This window comes from Protopterus annectens, chromosome 4.part1, assembly GCF_019279795.1.
Source record: "Protopterus annectens isolate FY-2018-M chromosome 4.part1, PAN1.0, whole genome shotgun sequence".
NCBI lineage: Eukaryota > Metazoa > Chordata > Ceratodontiformes > Protopteridae > Protopterus > Protopterus annectens.
The window spans coordinates 562340056-562362793 of NC_056734.1; the positions used below are offsets into that span (position 1 = coordinate 562340056).

At 43.5% G+C, this 22738-nt stretch overlaps 1 protein-coding gene across 1 annotated transcript in view; it reads right to left on the reverse strand.

Annotated features, from left to right (window-relative positions):
• The window catches only part of LOC122801252 (eukaryotic translation initiation factor 4 gamma 1-like), a 2968223-nt gene that overhangs the window by 959951 nt on the left and 1985534 nt on the right, over nt 1-22738 (reverse strand). The window contains exon 18 of the mRNA XM_044070804.1: nt 18781-18940. Within this exon, the coding sequence (XP_043926739.1) occupies nt 18781-18940 (160 nt within the window). The remainder of the gene's footprint in view (nt 1-18780; nt 18941-22738) is intronic.

Genomic DNA, 22738 nt, shown 5'->3' on the forward strand with positions numbered 1-22738 from the left:
CAACAGTGAATACACTTGAAAATCTACATTTATGGTAAGTGTACACAACTGTACTATGTTCTTCGTGTTTCATTGTTGCAGTCATCACATTTGGGTAGATTCCCAAAGCTAAGGATGGGAGGAGGAATTTAGATAGCATTAAAACCAGCTATAAGGCCTTGCAAGACTGCAGTGGCACAGCCAGCTCTGGATTTAGAGAAAATTGGCAAATGGTAATGCTTTCTGTAAGTATGTACAAAACTCCAGGTAGCAGCTTCTAGAATGTCCCTGGAAGGGACACACCTGAGAAAGGCTGCAGAGGTAGATGCAGCACTGGTTGAATGTGGTCTAATCCCCTGTGGGATAGGTTTTCCATGGTGCTTATAGCAGAAATGAATGCAATGGCCTATCCATTTAGAACTGGTTTGCTTGGAAATAGCCTTCCCCTCCACCCCTACAGCAAATGCCACCAGCAGTTGCTCAGATTTCCTTTGAGGTTTATATCTGTCCAAGTAAAATCTAAGTCTATGCACACCTAGAGTGCAGTATCCCGTTCCCCTTTGTTCTGCGGATTAGAAAAGGTTGGCAAATGAATGGACTGATTAAGAGCCACACTGGATACTACCATACGCACGGAGGGATTGGTCCTGAGGGACACCCTGTCCGCATGAAAGATGATGAAAGGCTCCACTGCCAAAAGGGCCTGTAATTCAGATACCCTTCTTGCTGAAGTGATCACTAAAAGGAAGGCTGTTTTCCAAGAAAGGAATTTAAACTCTGCACTTGCAGCTGGCTCAAAAGGAGGTAGAGTGAGTTTTTCCAATACAAAGTTAAGGTCCCAGGCTGGAGTTGGGGCTCTTCTGGGTGGTCTTACGTTTTTGGCCCCTCTGAGAAACTGCTTGAGCAGTGGATGAGAGAAGAGGGGTGGTTCTGTGTTGTAATGAGCTGAAATGGCTGAGGTATGAATTTTGATGGAGGAAAAAGAAAGGCACTTGCGAAGCATCTCAGTAAGTATTGAGGAATCTGAGGTAAATTGAGCGCTGCTGTGCCCACCCCTTGAGTTTGGTTCCAGTCACAGAATCTTTTCCATTTTTCAGCATATGACTTTCCAGTACTAGGCCGCCTTGCCTCCAAAATGACATCCAACACTTGTTTACTGAGGGATGGTAACAGAGAGATTAGGTAATTAGCCAGGCTGCCAGGTTCAGGGTTTGAAGCGGAGGGTGCAGAATCTGGCTCTCCTGCTGTGACAGCAGGGTAAGGGTCTGAGGCAGGTGCCATGGAGCCAGCAGTGACACTGCACAAGAGGGGGCACCAGTGTTGGCATGGCCAGTCTGGTGCGATCAGTATCCTTGGTTTGACCCGTTTGATCTTTAGTAGTACTTTGGAAAGGAAAGGAGAGGCAGAGGAGGAAAGGCATAAATGGATAGGTTTTTCCAGCTGAAGGACAGAGCATCCACTTTCCAAGCTTGTTTGTGGTGAGTCCTTATGCATAATTTGTCCAATTGGTAGTTCTGGGGGGGGAGGCAAACAGGTCTACATCTGGGCTCCCCCATTTGTTTATCAACATGTTGAAAGTCTTTGGTTCCATTTTCCACTAGTGTGGGTCCATGAGATTTCTGCTTAGTTCGTCTGCCAGTGTATTTAGTTTTCCTGGCAGGAACTGAGCCTGTAGATGCACTTGGTAGCTCAAGGCTGTGTTCCACAGAGCCATGGCTAGTCTGCAGAGGAGGTATGGATGGGTACCCCCTGCTTGTTTATGTACCACATAATTGTGTTCTCCATCTTTACCATTAAATGTCCTGGAAGAATGTGGTCCTTTAAGGCTCGACAGAGCTTTCTGTACAGCTATTTCTTTTTGATTGATATGCAGGTGCATTTGACTTGGGTTCCATTTGCCCTGAATGCACTTCCCTGCCAGGTGAGCCCCCCCCCCCCCCCCATGCATAGTCCGAGTCTGTTAGGGTTTGGGCAGCAGGGGGTAGAGTGAATGGTAGTCCCTTGTTTTGGTGGCAGGCCTCTGCCCACCAAAGCAACTAACTGTAGGCAAGGTATGACAGGAATCAATGCTTCTAGATACTGAGAATGTTGACACCATAGGCCTTTTAGATACCATTGCAGTTTCCTCGTATGCAGTCTTGCATATGGAATTAGTAGAATGCAAGAGGCCATGAACCCCAAAGCTGGCAGTACTTGCCTTGCAGACAAGCAGGGTTTTTGTGGCCATTAGTTTGAAGTTGTCAAATTAATTTGTTTCTCTGGCGTGAGGAAAGCCATCTGGGAAGTTGTGTTCAAGCTTGCTCCCAGGAATATAATTTGACGGTACAAGATGTGATTTATTTTTGTTTATGGTGTATCCCAGACAAGTTGGCACCTATTGTACAAATGCCAGATAATTCAAAAGTATGTCCTGGCTTTCTGCCTGAATTAGACAATCATCCAGGTATGGGTATATTTGAATATTTCTTTGCCTGCAAAATACAATGACTGGAGCTAGGCACTTTGTGAATACCCTGGACGCAGTAGATAAGCCAAAGGGCAGTGCAGAGAACTGACAGTGCCTGTAACTTGCTTTGAAGTGTAGGTATCTTCTGCAAGATTCCCTGATTGGGATGTGTAGGTAGGCTTCCTTTAAATCCAGTGTTGTCAACCAGGCATCCTTGCCTAGCACAGGAAGCAACTGATGAAGAGTTAGTATCTTGAATTTTGGGATCACCAAAAAGATGTTTAGGACAGAAAGGTCCAGGACAGGACACCATAAATTGTCTTTTCTGGGTACCAGGAAAAGTCTTGAGTAGAAACCTTGTCCCTTTTCCTCTTCTGGCACAGTTTGAATAGCCCTTATGCTTAAGGGAGAGTACTTGCTTTTGAGCCTCTGGCCACTGATTTGGGGGTAGATCTGGCCAACCGTTTGGGGCTGGTAACATGTGGAAGTGAAATCTGTATCCTTGGGAAACTGTTTAAAACCCATTTGTCCTGGGTAATGAGTTCCCAGATTTTTGTCTGCAGAGCAATCTTTCCCCCAAAAGGAGCAGTCGGTTGAGAAGTGCTTGGAAGTTTTAAAGTTAAGTCATTGAGACAGCCTACCATAGGTGGGAGTCTTACTACTCTCTGATTTGGAAGTGGGTGTCCCCCACTGCTTAGTCCTGTGCGCACTCTGGGACTGAAGCCTGGGTGTTCTGCTGGTTCTGGGTTCGGACCGAGAAGGCCTGGAAAAGGCAAGAAAGGACCAATTCTTAGAAGGCCAATGCCTACTAAATCTTGGAGGCTGCACCTGTAGGAAATCTAACAGTTTGCATGGATTTAGCTTTTTCCTCCATCTTAAGTACTACTTCTGCTTTGTTGCCAAACAGGCATCCTCATAGGTAGATAAGGGTAAATCCTGGTCAGAGGAAACAGATTTCAGAATCCTGATCAGAAGTATCATGAGCAAATTCAGTCCTAGGTCTCTTAGAGGGGGAAGGCTGGATTCCACCGATTAAAGTATGGTCTCGATTAAAGTATGGTCTTCAACCACTCTTGTTTTTTAAGCATAGAGGCCTGACCATGTGGTCTGGGCGTCTGTTTTCTAGGCATGGTTCAAGTTTTAGGCCTTGAAGAAGAAGATGGCGTCTGTTTAGTATACAAGTCAGTAGGCCTGAATACACCCTCAGAAGCCGGTGCTTGCACAGCAGCTCTGGACCCATCCAAGGTAGACATCCGCACGTTCCACAGTTGAAGCATCTCGTGGCATACCAGACTCCAAATGGGTCTCAGTAGAGGCCTGCGAATCTGAAGTAGCGGGTATCGGGGGCTGCGAAAGCACCTCATTGAGTACCGGCGAACTGGCGACTAGCTTTGAAGCGTCGTCGGTAGCTTTGGACCTAGGCGGCCTGTCTTTATCTTTGCGTTTTTTCAGAATGTCGGTAGTCGGATGGCTTACTGAAGACATATCTGGATAATTGAACCAAGTACCAAAAAATTTAGAAGCGTAAATATACAGACGACGAATAGTTCGTTGTTTAAATAAGGCACAAAACCGACAGAGGTACATCGTGGTCAGGGCCTAGGGAAGGAATACAGTACGAATGAAAATCTTGGAGGTATTTGCTTTCCAAAAGCAATACAATTATTGACTTTTACTAACATCGGTTTAGAGCAAGAAAAAGTTTCCCCAACGGGGTACTTAGCTTTTAGTTGAAGACTTTGGTTCTGAACCTCGAAAACAAAAATTACATGAGTCTGCCAACCGGCACTTGCGAGCTGCTTCTGTTTCGGGCACCGCACGGCAAGAAAGACTGATGTAATGGCATCGGCTGCATGCTTTATACCCCTACCTGACGTCACCAAGACTTTGATAATCAAGCAGATTGAGGGCTACTGCAAGCAGATAACCCAAATGTGATTACTGCAACAGTGAAACACGAAAAACATCTTATGCCTTAGAGTCTAGGGGAAAGACTATCAATGTAATCAAGAAAGCCAGGAAGTGGAAGGAAGCAGGGAGGGATGGAATACTGCAACAGAGTAAAGGACATCTAAAGTTATTTTAAGTTCTTAGACAACTAACCTACATCCTTCTATTCATCTGTTGAGTATTCGACAAAGGAGAGCACAAAAGCTTTTGAAAAAATGGAGAAGCAAGTGGCAGAGGAATTTTCATTAAAGCTATGGAGAATGGCCCTGGCAAATCCTGCCCTGGATCTGGAAAGAGAATTCAGCTTAATGTTTGGTGAAGATGTCCAAGTAGCTGCTTCTAAAATAGAATTGGTGTCCAACCCGTTGCAGAAAGCCTCCAAAGACATTGCCCTTTGTGCAGTGTGCTTTGACGGAGCCTGGAAGAACTTTACCATGGTGAGAACAGCAAAAGGAAATGGATTGGACATTCAATTGGAGATGGTCTGGACACAGGCATTCACAGAGCCCTGGGGTGAAAGGACTAATCAGATTTTCTAAAGGGTTTAGTCTTGTGCAAGTAAAACCAGAGTTGTCTGTGTACATCAAGGGTGTGAAGGATCCTCTCATTACTGTTCTGGTGAAGGGGTGGGGAGATGAACAGCCTGGTTTAAAGACGACGCACTATCTTTGGCATGAAAGAGGGATCGGTTCGAAGGGAAACTCCATCTTTGTGGAAAGACAGGAAAGGAGGAGATGCCATAAGGGCTTGTAATTCCAAACCCACCTGGCAGAAGTAATAGACACCAGGACAGCAGTTTTCCAAGTACAGTGTTTTGAAGAGAGCTACAAGAAGCTGGTTCAAAAGGGGTTTGATTCAGTTTCTCCAGCACAAAGCTGAGGTCCTAGGGTTGAGCTACAGATCTCCTGAGGTCTGATGTGAAGGATGCCTTTCAGGAATTGTTTTGCTTCAAATCTGGAAGCCAAGAGTGGAAAAAGTGGCTGACAGATGTGCTTTTATGGTGGACAAAACTAATCCTGCATTAAGCAGTTCACACAGATATGACAAAACCATGAGGAGGGGGTCCGCTGTAAACAGGTCCTGGTTTTTGGTAAGACATCAGACACAGAATCTCTTCCATTTGGACAGCCAAGATTTTCTGGTATTGGGTTTCCTGGCCTCCTACAGGACTTGAAGCACGTCCTCAGAATAAAGGTGTCTGAAAGGAATCAGGGCTCCATCACTCACAGGGTCAGTTGGAGGGTCTCAAGTGTGGGTGGAAGAACAAGAGCCCTTGTTCTGTTAGTAGGTCCACTCTGTAGTAACTTGTGGTGACCACCCTTGGCTAGATGAAGGATAAGCATGAATCAATGCTATCTTGGGTCAAAAGGAAGGTCACCAGCAAGAATTTTGATTTTCCCTGTTGAATTTTCAGCAGGACTTCTGGAATAAGTGGAGGGGGGATGCATACAGGAATTTCTCCTTCTGGGAGACTGACAGGGTGTCTATTCTCCATGGCAGAAACAGGAACACATCCCTGTGAAGCATCCATTTGTGGGCCTGTGTTCTGGATCTGCTTAGACAGTGTCTGCCACAGAATTCTGACTGAAAGGGATGTAGACCACCTGGAGGGAGATATCTAGTAGGTGTGCTAGAACGCAGGCCTGTATGGCTAGTCTACACAGGACGTAGGATCTCGTGCCCCCCCCCTTTGATATACCACAAGACTGTCATATTGTGTGTGTGTGTGTATATGTAACCTCCCAGGTCTGCACAGGGACTGGAAGTTTTGAAGGGTGAGGATTTGTGCCTTCATTTCCTTGATGTTTATGTGATCCCTGTTCTGGATGTCCACTGTCCTTGTACTGTGTGTTGGTCCAAGGCTGCTCCCCAACCCATGTCTGATGCATCCGTGTACAGCACTGTAGTTGGTGGCACTAGGTGAATGGAGAGGCCTAGGTTTAGACAGAGCTGTGCTATCCACCACTGGAGCTCCTTTTTGAAACAGAGTAGGAGAGATTTTGGTATTTCAGAGGGTGGGCATGTTGAGACCACACTGGCTTTAGGAAACATTGGAATTTCCTTATATGTAGCCTTGCTGCAGGAAGCATAAGGATGGTGGATGCCATCGACCACAAAATACTCACGAAGTGTCTTGCAGATAGATTAAGGGGGAGAATCTATGCAAACAGCAGAGGCATCTCCTGTGCCTTGGTAGGTGGAAGAGACACCACTAGACTCTTGGTTTGAAATCTATACCCCAGAAACACATGGTCGTGGGATTGGACCAGGGATGACAAACTTACGGTGAATCGCAGGCTTTGTAGAATGGCAATTGTCAACTGGAGATTTTTGTTGAATTCTGTTAGGAAATTGGATTGAATCAAAACGTTGTCTAGGTAGGAGGAAGATTAGGAACCTTGGGAGTCTGCAATAGGTGACCACAGGTGCTAGGCATTTTGTGAACAATCTCAGGGCAGTGGAGTCTCCAAAAGGCAAAGCCAAGAACTGATGGTGCAAGGATCCCACACATAAGCGAAGGAATTGCCTGTACCTGAGGTGAATGGGTATATGGAGGTAAACATCTTTGATGTCAATGGAGGCTATGAATGCTTGAGAGAGGATAAGAGGGAATGAGATTTGCAGGCAAGCATTTTGAATGAGGGAACTATGAGAGGTCTAGGACAGGTCTCCAAGTAACTTCCTTCCTGGGAACAAGCGCAAGTAGAAGTCTCTTTCATTTTGCCCTGGGGGTTACAGGCTCGATAGTGCCCTTTTCAAGCAGGTTTTGGAAGACTGGGGGGGGGGGGGGGGCTCCTGTTCTTTCGGAGGTTGGGGTATAGCCCTGAAGGGAGGGCACCTTGTGCCAGTTCATTTAGTACACCCTTCTTGATGCTTTACACCCAAAAGTCGAGTGAAGAGTTCCCAGGATGGAAGAGACAGGGTTAGGTACTGAGAGAGGGGAGGGGTGCCCGAGTTCGAGGATTCATGAGAAGCCCGATCAGAAAAGGGCTGCTTACCAAGCTGTGATGAGGACAATGTAGGAGAAAACTGATGTTTTTAGGCCTTTTTTGGGGGTTTTGACTGTGGGGTTCTGGACGGCTTGGGTATAAAGACTTATTTTGCAGGGTAATTCCTGTGAAATTTAGGCACAGGGGATACCAGAATATGCTTAATGTCTTTAAGTTGCTTACTTTTCTCTTGCAGAGATTTGAAAAGCTCTGCAGAGGAATTACCAACAACAGAGTTTTCCAAGGGAGGCAGCCATTAGTTTTGCCTTAATATCATCCAGGAGCTGAAGTCTCAGCCAGGCAAGTCTTAGGGGAGAAAAGGAAGTTGCAGCTCTTGAGGTGGCTTCTACAGCATCGTAGCTGCATTTAACAGAATGTCTGGCATGTCTGAAATATGTTTAGAAAGCTGAGACACGAGTTCCAGATTATACTGGGTCATGTGGGTCTGGTAGTTCAGAGCCCTGAAGGCCAGGGTGGCTAAGGTATAGGTTTTTTCTAGTCTAGCCACTCCAACTGTCTGCTATTCTTGTCCGAAGGGAGGTAGAAAGAAGTGACCAGGAGGCCTCAGAGACTACTGAAATCACACAAGAGTCTGCAACTGGGGCCTTGAAAAGAAAAAAATGCAGTCGTTGGTTACTTTGTAGTACCTGTCCAGCTTTTTTTGCAGCTGGAGGTTGAGTCAGGATAAGTGAAATAGATGCAAAAGCATCTAAAAAGGCTGGTATAACAGGAGAAATGGCTAAAGGGCTTGGGGACTGCACTTGGGGGGGGGGGTCATGTTTTTGGACCTCTGACATCTCTGTACTGTCCCAATTTAAGTGGTCATGCATCTTGGAAATGGTCTCCCCAAAAGAACATACATCCATAGGAGGTTCTGTTCCATTTGAATCTTCTTCAGGAGAAGCATAATCTAAAGGTGAGGGATTTTAGAAGAGTAATCCAATGATCACTGTCCACCTCAGATGAAGAATTTTCCGTAGCCTGAGGCATAGGTCTTTTCTGTGGGGAGGCAGACCAGGTAGGAGAAGCAGGGTGACCAGAAGAAGTGCCACGAAGACATTAAACAGGCCTTGCATCCGGGACTTGCAATATGTCAGCAAAGTTGTTCTGAGGGTGGTGCGCACGTACATCTCTTATGGCAAACATCTGCTGGTGGCCTATGTAAGATGTACTGCACACCCTAGGCAGAAAACTACTTTGATATACTAGCTGACGTTGGGTCGTCACCTTGGCAAGCAACGCCCTTGCGTCATGAATACTGCAACAGATGACCAGGACGACATCCTTAGCTTCCCAGTGATCTGGGACTGAAAGCTTTGACAAGAACTGAATAGTTAATTGTGTTCAACATATCATTAGACTAGACCGCACAGCCAAAAAAGGAGGAGTCGCAATCCTCTATAAAGCAGAGCTACAAGTTAGCACTGTAAGTCTTAACCCACCATCTGACAATAGTACTGAAATACTTATCACTAAATTTCAAATCAACACACATAAGGCTATTAACATTATCTGTATATACCTTCCTCCAGGAAATAATATCAGTACACTCGAGAATATCCTTAAATGGCTTTCCATAAATTTGCCACAAGAAACCATAGACTAACAGACTGGAATACCTGTAATACTACACACCGAACCACCCATATCAACCTTTATGGCTTCTCACAAACTATTGACTCCCCTACCAGAATTAACAAACTCAACAACAAAGAAAGTACCTTGGACTGGATACTTACTAATAGTCCCCATCAAACATACAAAGCAGGAACCCTCCCAGATGACCTAAGTGACCATTCACTAACCTATATTAATCAGACATAAAACCAACCTAACTTTCCCTTTCTCATACAGAACACTACGCACCAAAAAGCAATTTAACCCGGAACTTTTCCGAAATGAACTCAAACAATGTAACAGGTCACATTAAAATCTCTCCCAATCAATGAAGCAGAGTACTTCAATTCTACGTTCCTAAACATCCTGGACCATCACACCCAATCACGCTCTGTTAGAAATAAAACAGAACCAGCCCCTTGGCTCACTAACAATACTAGGCAAAAAATCCTAATTAGAAACAAATTCTGGGCAAAATGGCATTCTACTAAAAATCCTTCAGATCACCAAATCTTTAAACATAGAAATACAAAAAAAGCCATCCTGTTAGACAAAAAGAACTTCTGCCTACAGCACTCCTACCATAAAGGAACCACAAAAGTTTTGGACTAGCATTAACAAGCTTCTATACCCAGGTCAATCAATCACTCCCAACCCACTTGGCTCCAACCCTAACAATCCCTTTCAAACTGCTAATGCCTTCAATTCTTTCTTCACAGACGCTATCCAAAATCTTGCTAGCCATTTATCTCCCGATCCCGCAAATCTGCCTACTTCTACCACTATCCCACCCCCACCATTTCATATACAACCAAATACCTACTTCCTTCATTTGCTCCCTTCTCCAAAGACTTAAACCTACCACCACAACAGCAGACCAACTCCCAGCAGAATTCCTACAAAAAGGAGCTAAAGCCATTGCTTACCCCATTTCCATTCTGATCAACAGAAGCATAAGTGAAGGAACTATCCCATCCATCTGGAAAATGTCCCATATTATCCCACTAAAGGGGGACACTCTAATGACTACTTTAAGTTTCGTCCTATAGCTCTGCTATCCCCTCTTGCAAAAATAATGGAAAAATGCATCCATAAGCAACTACTAAACCACCTTCTCCATAACTTACTTGCCAACTGTCAACATGGATTCAGACCTTTCCACAGAACTACCACTGCCCTACTATCCTTCACAGACAGCATCAACAAAAACCATAACAATAATATTCTTTCCTCTGCAGTCTTTATTGATTTATCTAAAGCCTTTGATATGGTTAATCACCAACTCCTGCTACACATTCTGAAATCCCTTTTGCTTAATCCCCTAGCCATAAACTGGTTCAAATCTTACCTTGAAAACCAGCAACAGGCTGTACACTCTGGCAAAACAAACTCTCTAATAACCTTCCTAATTCCCTCGGTATTCCACAGGGCTCCATTTTAGGCCCACTTCTATTTTTCATCTATATTAATGACCTTCAATCAGCAATTCCACATACCATGTGCATTCAATATGCAGATGACTCTACTATTATCTGTACAGCCACCTCTCAAACTGAACTTAAATCTCTTACCCAAAAAGCTTTCAACACTGTAGAACAATGGTTCTCAAACCGATGCCTCCTTAAAAAAAAAAAAAAAAAAAAAAAAACTAAATTGCTACTCTTTACACCAACCCGAAACTCCACCCCTATTCATCTCACACACACATCTAATGATGGTACTGTTTTTCTCCCCGACACAGCCACTAAACTCCTAGGAATAACAATAGACAGCAACCTCAACTTTGATAGTCAGAAAAACAGCACAATAAAAATCAGTGAACAAAAAACTGGGATCCCTTTATAGAATCAAGCCCTTTCTTACACCAGTGGCTAGGACCACTATAGCCAGAACAGAGTTCATCTCAACTCTACTCTATGCTTCCCCTATAAATACTAACCTTTCAAAAAATAACCTCAAACTGGCAACATCCTACAATAATATTGCTAGATTTGCTACAGGCTCTCTCTTCAGAACTCATCACTGTCTAAACCTAAAACAAGTAGACTGGCTAGAATTTCTTAACCATCAATTTCTCCAGCTTGCCATTGTCCATAAGACCCTGCATCAACCCAACACTTCAATACTCTCTACCATCATTACACCTTACAAAAACCTCAAGAACTTCCGCTCCTCAAACAAACTGCTAATCCACACTTCTAGATCCAATATCGCATCAAGTGACTCCCTGTACTCTTAACTCTGTATGAAAACTATGGGATTTACTACCTCCTGAACTTACAACTCAAATTTCTTTCACTCTTTAAAAAGAAATTAAAGCCATTTCTTAAGACACACTGGCTATGCACCTGCACTAACCCTATCTTCCTTCCTTTTAAACTAACAATTACTTTGAAACTCATAATACTACCCTAGAGCAACAAAATACCATAACATTGCTAATAAAATGTATGTATATACTGCATATTGACCATCTCTTGTACATCATCCATTGATGCTTACTGCTAATGTTATCCTCACTGACTATTGCATTTGAATACAAAAAAAAATGTATGCTTTTTTACAATTGTATCTTCTAATTTGATCCGTTATGACTTTGTATTTTTTTAATTGGATCTATTATGACTTTTATATCTCTTTTTATGTCTTTCTTGGAGCTTTTCTCCCTGGGCCTCTACTGAAAATGGACATGTATCCAGCTAGACTAGCCCGGTTAACAAATGTAAAATAAATAAATAAATAAACAGAGGGAATAAAAACAGGGCTGTATAACGTAAACAAACCAGGAGCAGGGTTGATGACGACGTGTTAAGTGGGTGGTGACAACTGGGAGGTATCAGGACAAGTTTCTTTCAGTTAAAATTTCACAGACTGGGACTGTCCCTTTAAAACATTTTTGCAGGGATACTGGACCCCCACTCCTTTTCAAGTGTGTGGGCAAGCTCAGAGAATCCTTCTTGATCACTGAATACCTTACCTTCAAGACTGCATTAATTGGAGAGAAATTAACATATCTGCCCTTTCTGCAAGGTGATGCAACCCTAGACACTTGTGAGGCCATAGCTCCAGCATGAGGGGATGAGCCCTCCCTTCATTTCTGTAAAACACTGCTTTAATGCATACACTGAACAAATACCAGGTGGAGGAAAACTGTCTTGTGGGCTAGCAGGATCAACTGTGGTAAGCTGATGTTTTGTTACACTGGAGAAGTAAAACTACAGTTTTGTACCTACCATAAATGTAGATGTTAGAGTGTTCACCCTGCTGCAGTCATCACACTTGGGTTATCCTGTCGTCAGGCGGTCCCGTAGACGGCCAGATTTCCAAAGTCTTGGTCCGACGTCGGTTGCTGTCACCTCATCCCTGACGTCAGTGCGCCAAGGGTATATATATTGCAACCAATGCCATTTTCTTCAGTTTCTTGCCCCAGATATCAGGTGCCCCCAAAAAGGTGATCCAAATTAGTACCAAAAGGTGAGAACACTGTACAAACACAAAAACCCTTCAGCTATAAGCAAATACATCAGTAAGGTATAGCAAAGATTTAGCCAGTAGATCAGAGTGGTTGGAGGGAGGGTAACCTGGACTGCAGCAGGGTGAACACTCGAACATCTACATTTATGGTAGGTACAAAACTGTACTATGTTCATAGTCTTACCTGCTGCAGTCATCACACCTGGGTTGAGTCCCAAAGCTAAGGTAGGGTGGAGGCATCAGAGGGTTAGTGGAGGCAATGAGGCCCTGCAGAACTGCAGTGGCGAAGCCTGCCCTAGACTTAGAATAAAGAGGCAAGTGATAGTGTTTGGTGAAGGTGTGTACAGAACTCCAAGTTGCAGCTTCTAAAATTTCCTTGGTAGGAACCCCCCTGAGAAAGGCTGTAGAGGTAGCCGTTGCCCTGGTAGAGTGGGATCTAATGGTAGGAGGAACTGGTTTCCCATGATGGGTATAGCAGAATCGTATGCAGTGGCCTATCCATTTAGAAATGGTTTGCTTGGATATGGCCCTCCCTTGAGAAGCTGTAGTACAGGAAACAAAGAGCTGGTCAGTTTTTCTGAAAGCCTTAGTTTTATCCAAGTAGTATCGGAAGCTGCCTGTGAATGTCCAAGGAATGCAGGAGTCTCTCACCTTTGTTCTGTGGATTAGGGAAGAAAGTGGGTAGATGGATGGTTTGATTTAAAGCTACACTGGAAACCACCTTAGGCATGAAGGAAGGATTAGTTCGTAGAGAAACTCTGTCTTGATGAAATATGAGGAAAGGTTCCACTGCCATAACTGCCTGTAATTCTGAAACTCTCCTAGCAGAAGTTAATGCCAGGAGCAGGGCAGTCTTCCAAGATAGGAACTGAAGGTCTGCAGAAAAAGCTGGTTCAAAGGGAGGTAGCGTTAGTTTTTCCAGAACAAAGTTGAGGTCCCATGTTGGTGTAGGAGCTCTTCTAGGTGGTCTAATGTTTGACCCTCTGAGGAACTGCCTTAGGAGTGGATTTGAAAATAAAGGTGGATTCGTGTCGTAGTGAGCTGAAATAGCTGAAGCATGGATTTTAATTGAGAAGAAAAGTCCTTTATGCAACATCTCAGCTAAATACTGCAGAATGTGAGGCATATGAGGCTGAGTTGTGTCTTGGCCTTTAGCTTGGTTCCAAGCAGAAAACCTTTTCCATTTGTCCAAGTAAGCCTTCCTGGTGCTTGGCCTCCTGGCTTCTAGAATAACATCCAGCACTGCTTGTGAAAGAGGGGCTGGTTGGATGCTTAATTGATTTGCCATGCAACCAGGTTTAAGGTTTTGATCTGGCTGTGTAGAATCTGCTTGTCTTGCTGTGTGAGTAAATGAGGTATTTGAGGCCATATTCTTCAATAGCGGGTACCAGTGCTGGCGTGGCCAGTCTGGGGCTATGAGGATCATTCGAGGTTTCTCCTTTTTGACCTTCAAAAGAACCTTTGTGAGAAGAGGTAATGGAGGAAAGGCATATGCTGTCAGGTTTTTCCAACTGAAGGAGAGAGCGTCCACTTTCCAAGCTTGATGGTGGAATGTCCTTGTACAAAATTTTGTCAACTGGTAGTTTTGAAGACTGGCAAACAGGTCTATATTTGGAAGGCCCCATCTTTGAGTTATCATTGCAAATATTTGTGGGTCTAGCTTCCACTCGTGGGTATCTTTGATGTTTCTGCTTGGGTCGTCTGCCAATGTGTTTTTCGGTCCTGGCAGGAAGTGAGCCTGTAACTGGACTTGGTAGGCCAGAGCTGTGTTCCATAAGATTATTGCTTGCCTGCAAAGAGGGTAGAAATGTGTGTCCCCTTTGTACCACATTACTGTGGTGTTGTCCGTCTTTATTGCCAGTTGTCCAGGCTGTAGTAGATCCTTGAAGGCTGTTAGAGCTTTCTGTACAGCTAGCATCTCTTTTTGGTTTATGTGCAGTTTTCTTTGTTCTGCAGTCCATAGGCCTTGAATGCATTGACCTGCCATATGTGCCCCCCAGGCATAGTCTGAAGCATCTGTTGTGATAGTTTGCCTGGGTGGGGGTAAGGTGAAAGGCTGACACTTGTTGAGGTGACATGCCTGTGCCCACCACAGAAATTCCTGTTGAAGGCAGGGAATGAGAGATCACTGTGTCCAAGCTGTGGCTGTGTTGAGACCATACGCTTTTTAGGTACCATTGTAATTTCCTCATATGCAGTTTTGCAAATGGTATTGTCAGAATGCAAGATGCCATGAAGCCCAAAGCCTGCAGAATTTTTCTTGCAGTTAATTGGGTCTTTGTTGCCATTGTCTTGAAATATTGAGTCAGTTGTAACTGCTTCTCTGGTGTAAGATAAGCCTTCTGGGCCATTGTGTCCAAGCTGGCACCCAGGAATGTCATTTTTTGTGAGGGTACTAGTTTTGACTTTTCGTTTACTGTGTACCCCAGACAATTTAGTAGATGCTTTACAAAAGCCAGATGTTGTAAGAGAATGTCTTTTCTTTCTGCTTGGATGAGGCAGTCGTCCGGGTATGGATATATTTGAATTCCTCTTTGTCTGCAGTATGCAATTACTGGTGCCAGGCATTTTGTGAATACTCTGGGCGCAGTAGATAAGCCAAAGGGCAGTGCAGAGAATCGATAATGGGTTGAACCTGCAATGAAACGGAGGTATCTTCTGCAACTTTGTCTGATAGGGACATGCAGGTATGCCTCTGAGGTCCAACGTTACCAGCCATGCTTCCTTGCCCAACATGGGAAGTAGCTGCTGTAGTGTTAGCATCTTGAATTTGGGAACTTGTAAGTGTTTTAGAATTGAAAGGTCCAGAATTGGTCTCCAAGCATTTTCATTTCTGGGTACTAGGAAGAGTCTTGAGTAAAATCCTTGGCCTTGCTCTTGAGATTGGTACCCCTTGAATGGCTCTCATGGCCATGAGAGCTGTAATTTTTTTTGAGCCTCTGCCCTTAGATTTTGTGGCAGGTTTGGCATTCCTCTTTTTATTGGCAAGGTGTGGAAGTGGAATCTGTATCCTCGTAAAATTATGTCTAGGACCCATTTGTCCTTTGTGACCATGTGCCAGTTGTCTGCAAATGGTGCTAGTTTTCCCCCCGGGGGGGGCTGACAAAAGAGCTTTGTTTAGCCAGCTGAGGTGCAAGTCATTGAGTTTGCCTTCTGGTGGGTTGAGACCCGTCTTCTCCTCCCTTCTGGGTTGGAGTGCACCATTGGCGAGGTTTATATTGAGCTTGTGGTTGTCCTCTGCCCCTTGGGCACCTGTATTTACCCCTCTGAGGCCTGTCAGTGGCTGGAAAGGACCTATTTTTGTTGGGCAATTTCTGCTGAAGCGAGGGGATTGTACCTGTAGGAAATCTGACTGTCTGCATTGATTTTGCCTTATCTTCCATTTTCTTTAAAACTTCTTCGGCTTTAACACCAAAAAGAACATCCTGCTGTAAGGGAGCATCTAGTAGTTTTGCTTTAACATGATCAGGCAGACTTTGTTCCTTTAACCAGGCATGCCTACGTATAACTGATCCAGTGACAGCTGCTCTGCAGGAGGCCTCAAGAATCAAACCCACATTGTAAGGTATGTTTGCCCACCTGCTCGGTGGCGTGCAACAAAATCCTGTACTTCTTTCAATTCAGATTGTTGAGGGAGGGTGGTAATCTTTTGTTTTAACTGAGATCAGAAATTGCTGATACTTAAGCATATGGAATTGACAGTTTAGAACTCTCATAGCTAAAGTCGCTGAGGTGTAAACCTTTTCCCATCTGTCTAGTGCTCTTGAATCCCTTTCAGAAGGTACTGGATTTTTAGCCATGGAAGCCTTAGCCCCCTTGAGACCCTGGGAGATAGTCTCTGGGTCAGCTACTGGGCTTTTGTAAAGAAATTTGTGGGAATCAGGAACTCTGTAGTATCTGTCAGGCTTGGCTGGGGCAGGAGGCAGAGAGAGTCAGGGTTGAAACTGGATTCTAAATAGACATCATCCACAATGTCCAAAACAAGAGGGATGGCTAGAGGTCTGTGTTGGGGGAGTAAAAGAAACTCTTTCTTGGAATCAGAGTAATCCTGACCTTCCCAGTGAAAATGTTCCCTCAGTGTGTAAAGTTTCCCCAAAAAAGAGTAATCTTCTGGAGGGGAAGCTGAGGGAATAGAGTCCTCAGCATCAGAATCTTCACAAGGAGAGAAGGAATAGTCTTGGTCCTCAGAGGAATCCGAAGAAATAGACATTTGTTCACAGGAAGCAGATTCTTCCTCTTGTCTAGGCCTTTTGTCAGGAGGAGGCTGAGAACCCCTGATAAGAGAAATCAAATCTTCAGCCATCTTGAGCATCTGTTTCTTTGGCATAGGGCCTTGAACAGGAGACTGAAGTGAAGCCTTTTTTGATTTGGAAGGAGTCTTAGACTTGGAAAACGTTTTGACGGCAAGAGTAGTCTGTCTGAAAATGCCTTCACAAGGCGATGGCATTTCAGAAACACCGTCCTTGGAAGGTAAATCGGCGGTAGGGCCTGAAGTAAAAGGCTGCGTCGGCCTAGTACAATCCGTCAAAATATCCGTAGCGGTCTCGGGTTCCTGAACTGCGGTAGTCAGAGGCTGCGTCGGAGCCTCACTGATAACCAGAGAACCGGAGACCGGATCAACAGAGGCCTCGGAATCGGGCTTAGGCCTGGGCTGTCGATCCTAATTCCCTGCGCTTTTTGTGCACGCCGGTAGTCGGTAGCTCCGACGGCATGGTATAATTAAACTTTCTGCAAAAAAAAAAAGTGTTGTGCGAAATCAAATAGTCTTTTAATAGTGCGTTTATTAAATCTAGCACAAAAACGACAAGTGCGTCGTGATCAGGGCCTAGGCAAGGTATGCAATAAGAATGAAAATCCTTGAGGTATTTGCTTCCCACAAGAAATACAATTGTTAACTTTTTCTGACATCGGTCTGAGGCAAGAAAAGTTTCCCCAACGGGGTACTTAGCTTTATAGAAGACTTTGGTCTGAAATTCGAATTCGAAAATCTCAGGAGTCTGCCGACCGGCACTTGGGAACTGCTTCTGCTTCAGGCACCGCGCGGCAAGAAAGACTGAAGAAAATGGCGTCTGTTGCAATATATGTACCCCTGGCACACTGACGTCAAGGATGAGGCGACAGCAACCGACGGACCAAGACTTTGGAAATCCAGCCGACTGCGGGACCGCCTGACGACAGGATAACCCAAGTGTGATGACTGCAGCAGGGTAACACGAACATCTACTAAATTACTTCCGACTACAAGACAGCTAGAAATTACACACTTTTTTCACATTACATCAGTTGTTAAAGCTACATGAAGTATTTAATCATTTACTTGAATTTGCTTCTCTCAATGAGATTTTGCTTTCTCTTGCATCTTTTTTCTTCCTTTGAATAATTTTTATCTAGTTATTTGCTGAACTAACACATTTAATGAGGAAGAGTGTCACGTGCTGTTTCTGAAAAGCATCACAGAGAACCACTTTCAATATTGGTAAAAAGTCTACACAAAAGCATTAATAGAAGCGGCATGCAGACAATCCACAAGCAGTGAAAGTCTGACTTTGCTTACAAAAAATAATGCAAACCACAATCAAACATTCTTTAACTTATGCATAAATTAAATCTGTACCAGAATTGTGCTGCTCTCAAGCAAGGAACAGGAAAAATGAAGGCCTGTGCCATTACCACTGAATGACAAAACATGACAAACAAGAAATGTAAAGACTAGCCCAGACAAACAAGTAACTAATGCAAGTCTTCTGTCTAACTTTAATGTGGAGACACTAGAACAGAGATATTTACGGAAAAATGTCCTCAAAAAGAAAAGAAAATCAAACAAACAAAAAAGCCAGGAATAAGCTCGCAGAGCCTCTGTAAAAATAAAAGCTTTACTCCAAACTCAATTGATAAGCACTTTTGTTCTGCCCAAACTGGATTTTTTAAACAGATTCTATGTGCTCATTCCCAGCTTTTGTTTGTCCTCCAAAAAAAGCATTTCATTTCAATCAGCAGTCTACATAAACAAGGGGTAAGAGTAGACAATCATCTGTTACGTCCGACACACACAAAAGCCAAGCAAATGCACACAGAAAACTGAAGCACATTAAGAAAATATGGTTTCCAAAAAAAGCAATCATTTCAAAGTAAATAGAATAAACTTCAAGAAATTACTACAGTGTGAACAGAAAAATATGAAATGGAATATGAAGAGAGCCAAGCACACCTCCAACTGCTAGTTTCCTGGACGTCACTGCACACCCACTTAACAGTAAGCACTGCAAGAGTGCACATGACACCCAGCAAGGTCTACAGGTTAAGGTCTATCTGCTTACAACTCACCTCCAATTTCCCGGCTTGGAGGCACTCTCCTCTTGTCCTGCTTCATCAAAAGCTGCTGCTGGACCTTTATGTGCTGCATCTGCTCCTCCATCTCTGCCTCTTTGTGAATCTGATCAATTGTTTTAGGCCCCAGATCTCCTCTCCTTGGCACCCAGTTACACTAAATATTTCAAAGAACAGGAAAAAATGGCTATTAAACAATTCAACTAAAACTGCACTCACACCAAGAACTAAAATGTTAAAAATGAATTGCAAGTTTAAACAAATTGCCCAACAGTACAAAACAGCCCCTACCTGCAAATATGGTAGCCAAATGAATTAAAAGTATGGGTGCCACAAGGCTGGTGGGCAACTGTAAACAGATTTTAGTAAATGGCAACTCCCATTGGTTAGCCAACACAAACACGATAGCCCCCATGTTTAAGCAAGGGGGGCTGCAGCAGTCATTTACAGTGAGAGTCAAAATTTCAGTGTCAGTATGAAAGCATCTTTCTGCACAGACATGACTGCGTTGAGACTACTTGGGGTGGTAGTGGGCAAGACAAAGCATACGATTATACAATGCAGCTTTACATGTGGTGATCAGTCTTCACCTTCTACAGCAAACAAGAAATGAGAAATAGGGACCTTATGGTTTTTAATTAGCAGTGGGAAAGGAATCACTGCAAGCCAATCTATGCATATCTACACATTAAACAGACAGTTACTTGAATTAGTTTAGAGATTGCTGGGAGAGCCTGGTACTAAGATACAGTTCTCTACAATAAAATGAAGTCTAGAAAGAAGTTTCAGCAAGCTACACATGACTACTCAGTAACTGAAAAACAGTGAATCAATAAAAAACACAGTAAAGGTTTTATTGCAGCTCCAAAAGACCTAACAATTATTCTTAAAATAAGTTCCTAATTTTTTTTTTTTTTTTGGTGGGGGTGGATTACATGTACACAAACTACAAAAAAAAATTTAAGAATAATGCTTAAAACTTTTAATGCCAATACATTTTACAGAATGAAGGGAAACAATGCATCCAAACTCAAAGATAAGTCCTTATGGAAATGTTATGCAAAACCTAAATGTTATTCCAGATCTTTAAGTGCATCTCAGCTAGATGTTTCTAAATTAATTGAAATATCCTAGTTATAGGCAATTTTCATCTAAATATTTGTAAATCTCTTGCATCAGCTTTTCCCTTCACAGGAGCTTCCCTATACAGGTTAGTATATGCCCTGTATGGGTGGAGCAGCAGATCTATTGGCTAACACTTTAAGGTAGCTTTATAGTTACATGTCGTAAGCAGAATACATTTCCTAACACAGACAACCTACAAAGAAGACAAGTCATAAGACTAGGCTCACCCTCTCTCCAACCGCCACCTTTTGGCATCTTTCTGAAAATTCTCATACTTTGAAATGGAAGCATGCTCATGGCAGCACATAGCATGGTCTGTGCCAACTGCAAATGTCTTCCTCACTAAACAGTTCACCTCAGCCACAAATACTGCAATCATTAATAAAAAATGAAGTCTCCAGTGCTAATACATGATCAAGCAAACTTTCCAGAATTGCAGCTAGAAAAAATACAATGAACAGTGAGATGCAGGGGTGGAGGCTCCTGACCCATTAGAATATGATTTAGCAAATGCATTAATTCTTACCATACATGTAGACCCCAGGAAAAACACACAAGATGGTGCCCATGGTTAGGTTATCCACTACAGCACTCCTTTAATTCTTTTTTTCAAAGGGTCCTGCATTTCAGGAAGACGCACTCCCATGATGACAAATCATGGCTTAAAGCAGATCCAAGTGCATTTACCCTTGAAAACACAAGGTCTTCTCAAACCAGCAAGGACCTTTTTAGCAAAGCAGTGAGGATGTGCACCCATCATTATCACTATGTGATAAAGGTAACAGTTCAACTGATAAAAGAAATACAACAGCCAATGCCAGCCACAAAGGGAAGTGATGATATTTCTGATGTGCAATGAGAGGGTGCTCCGATGACTAACAAACGTGAGAAACTTCAGCTTATGTTACCAGAGCAGATGCACAACTGTGTGGATCATTGCTGCAGTAATATTCAGGAAGTATGAAAACTAGCCCCAAGAAAACATCAAGTAATAAGATGATATTACAGGCTTTAGACAGACATCAAGAGAACTTGTTTCTTCACATCAGACTGAAAATGAATAGAAAGTAGGAAGCAGCTTAGCATATTTGTTTCTTTTTAGCACAAGATGGGCTAGCACCAGCAAGCTAAGTATGGCACATTCATACGTAGCTCAGGTGTGACCTTCCCAGCTTGATGCACAGATCCTAGGGTTCTCTAAGGGATCTAGGAAAGTTAAGTCAAAGTACTCCTTTCACAACCTCTCAGAAGACTAATAGGTTATTGGATTCTTTGATTCTTTTTTTTTTTTTTTTTTTGGGGGGGGGGGGGGGTCCCTAATGCACCAGTGATCCTGGACTTGGCCACAGCTATGGTAAGTCAGTCATACCATCCTCATCACTGACTTCTGTAGTAGCATTCATGAAACAGAAGAGCGTTAAAAAAGCAGTACTAACCCTGGACATGCCTTGAGGAAAATTCAGCACATCCAGTAAGATGGCAGTAGCAATCCATGCAGTTTTGGAGTAGGCATCCAGGTTATAACCCCTAAAATGCATGAATGAATTTCAGGTAGCTGCCACAATATTCGATTTGAGCAGAAATTCCCTGGAAAGCAGTACACAGCTGCTGCTCTAGTACAATCCACCTATACATTTTGGTCTAAGAACTGGCAAACTAGCCATAAAGTAGAATGCAATTAGCCAGCCATTTTGCGGGTCTAATCACATGCTGCTTTTCCAACTTTGTCACATTTGAAGGAAATGCACTTGGTTCTTGCCTAGTATTTCATTTGTCTATGCTTAAACAAGAGATTAAGAACACAGAGTCCACCCAATTACTTGGTGACCTTGGAAGAAAACTGGAAGAATAGCCAAGAGGAGTAAAACTGAGACAGGCTGACATAGCCGGTGAATAAACTTCAATACAGACAAGCCAATCCTCAGTTAAACAGTGACTGGAAATGGACAGTGTGTGCACCAAGGGAGGTCCTTATATAACTGATCAGGAAAAAAATGTGTATTCAGGAGATGCAAGTGCTGGATCCACAAATTGAGAAGCCACAGCATTTGCCTATTGCATAGTTTGATTACAGATACCAGGGAAGGCTGACCTATCAAACTGACTGCAATGAAAGCATCTACCATTATGGTGAAGTACAAAACATTTGCATCCTATGCAGTCCATCTAATCCATGTGGGTCAGAATCCCAAGCTACAGAACTCCCAGGTGGTGACACAGGAGAGAGAGTACAGTTATGTACACTTAACATAAATGTAGATGTTTGAGTGTATTCACTGTTGCAGTAATCACATTTGGATTATGCTTGCCAAGGTAGCCCTCGGCCGGCCAGAATACCAGAGACTTAGTATTTCTGCATCGGTTGCTGTCGCTTGAGGACTGAAGTCAGGTCATCAGTAGTATAAAGTCAGACAGCTGACGCCATTACATCAGTTTTTTTTTTTGCCCTAACCTGTCAGGACCCCCAAAGTAGGAGGCCAGGTTCTGGTGGAAGAACCAAACCATTGGAAAATAAACACCAATATGTCACTTGTAAGGAAACAAGAAAGGTAACAAAAGGAGAAAGAGAAAAAAGGAGGCTGGAGGGAGGGAAACCAAGACTACAATAGTGAATACACTAACAGAACAGATGTCCATGTGGCAGCCTCCAGGATGCCCTAGTGGGGACTCCTCTGAGTAAAGCTGCAGAGGTGGAGGCTGCTCTGGTTGAGTGTGTCCTGACCTCCTTGGGGGGAGCATTACCATGCTGTTTGTAACAGAAATGGATGCAGTGTGTTATCCATTTGGAAATGTTTTGCCTAGAGAAGACTTTGCCTTCTGCCCCTGTAGC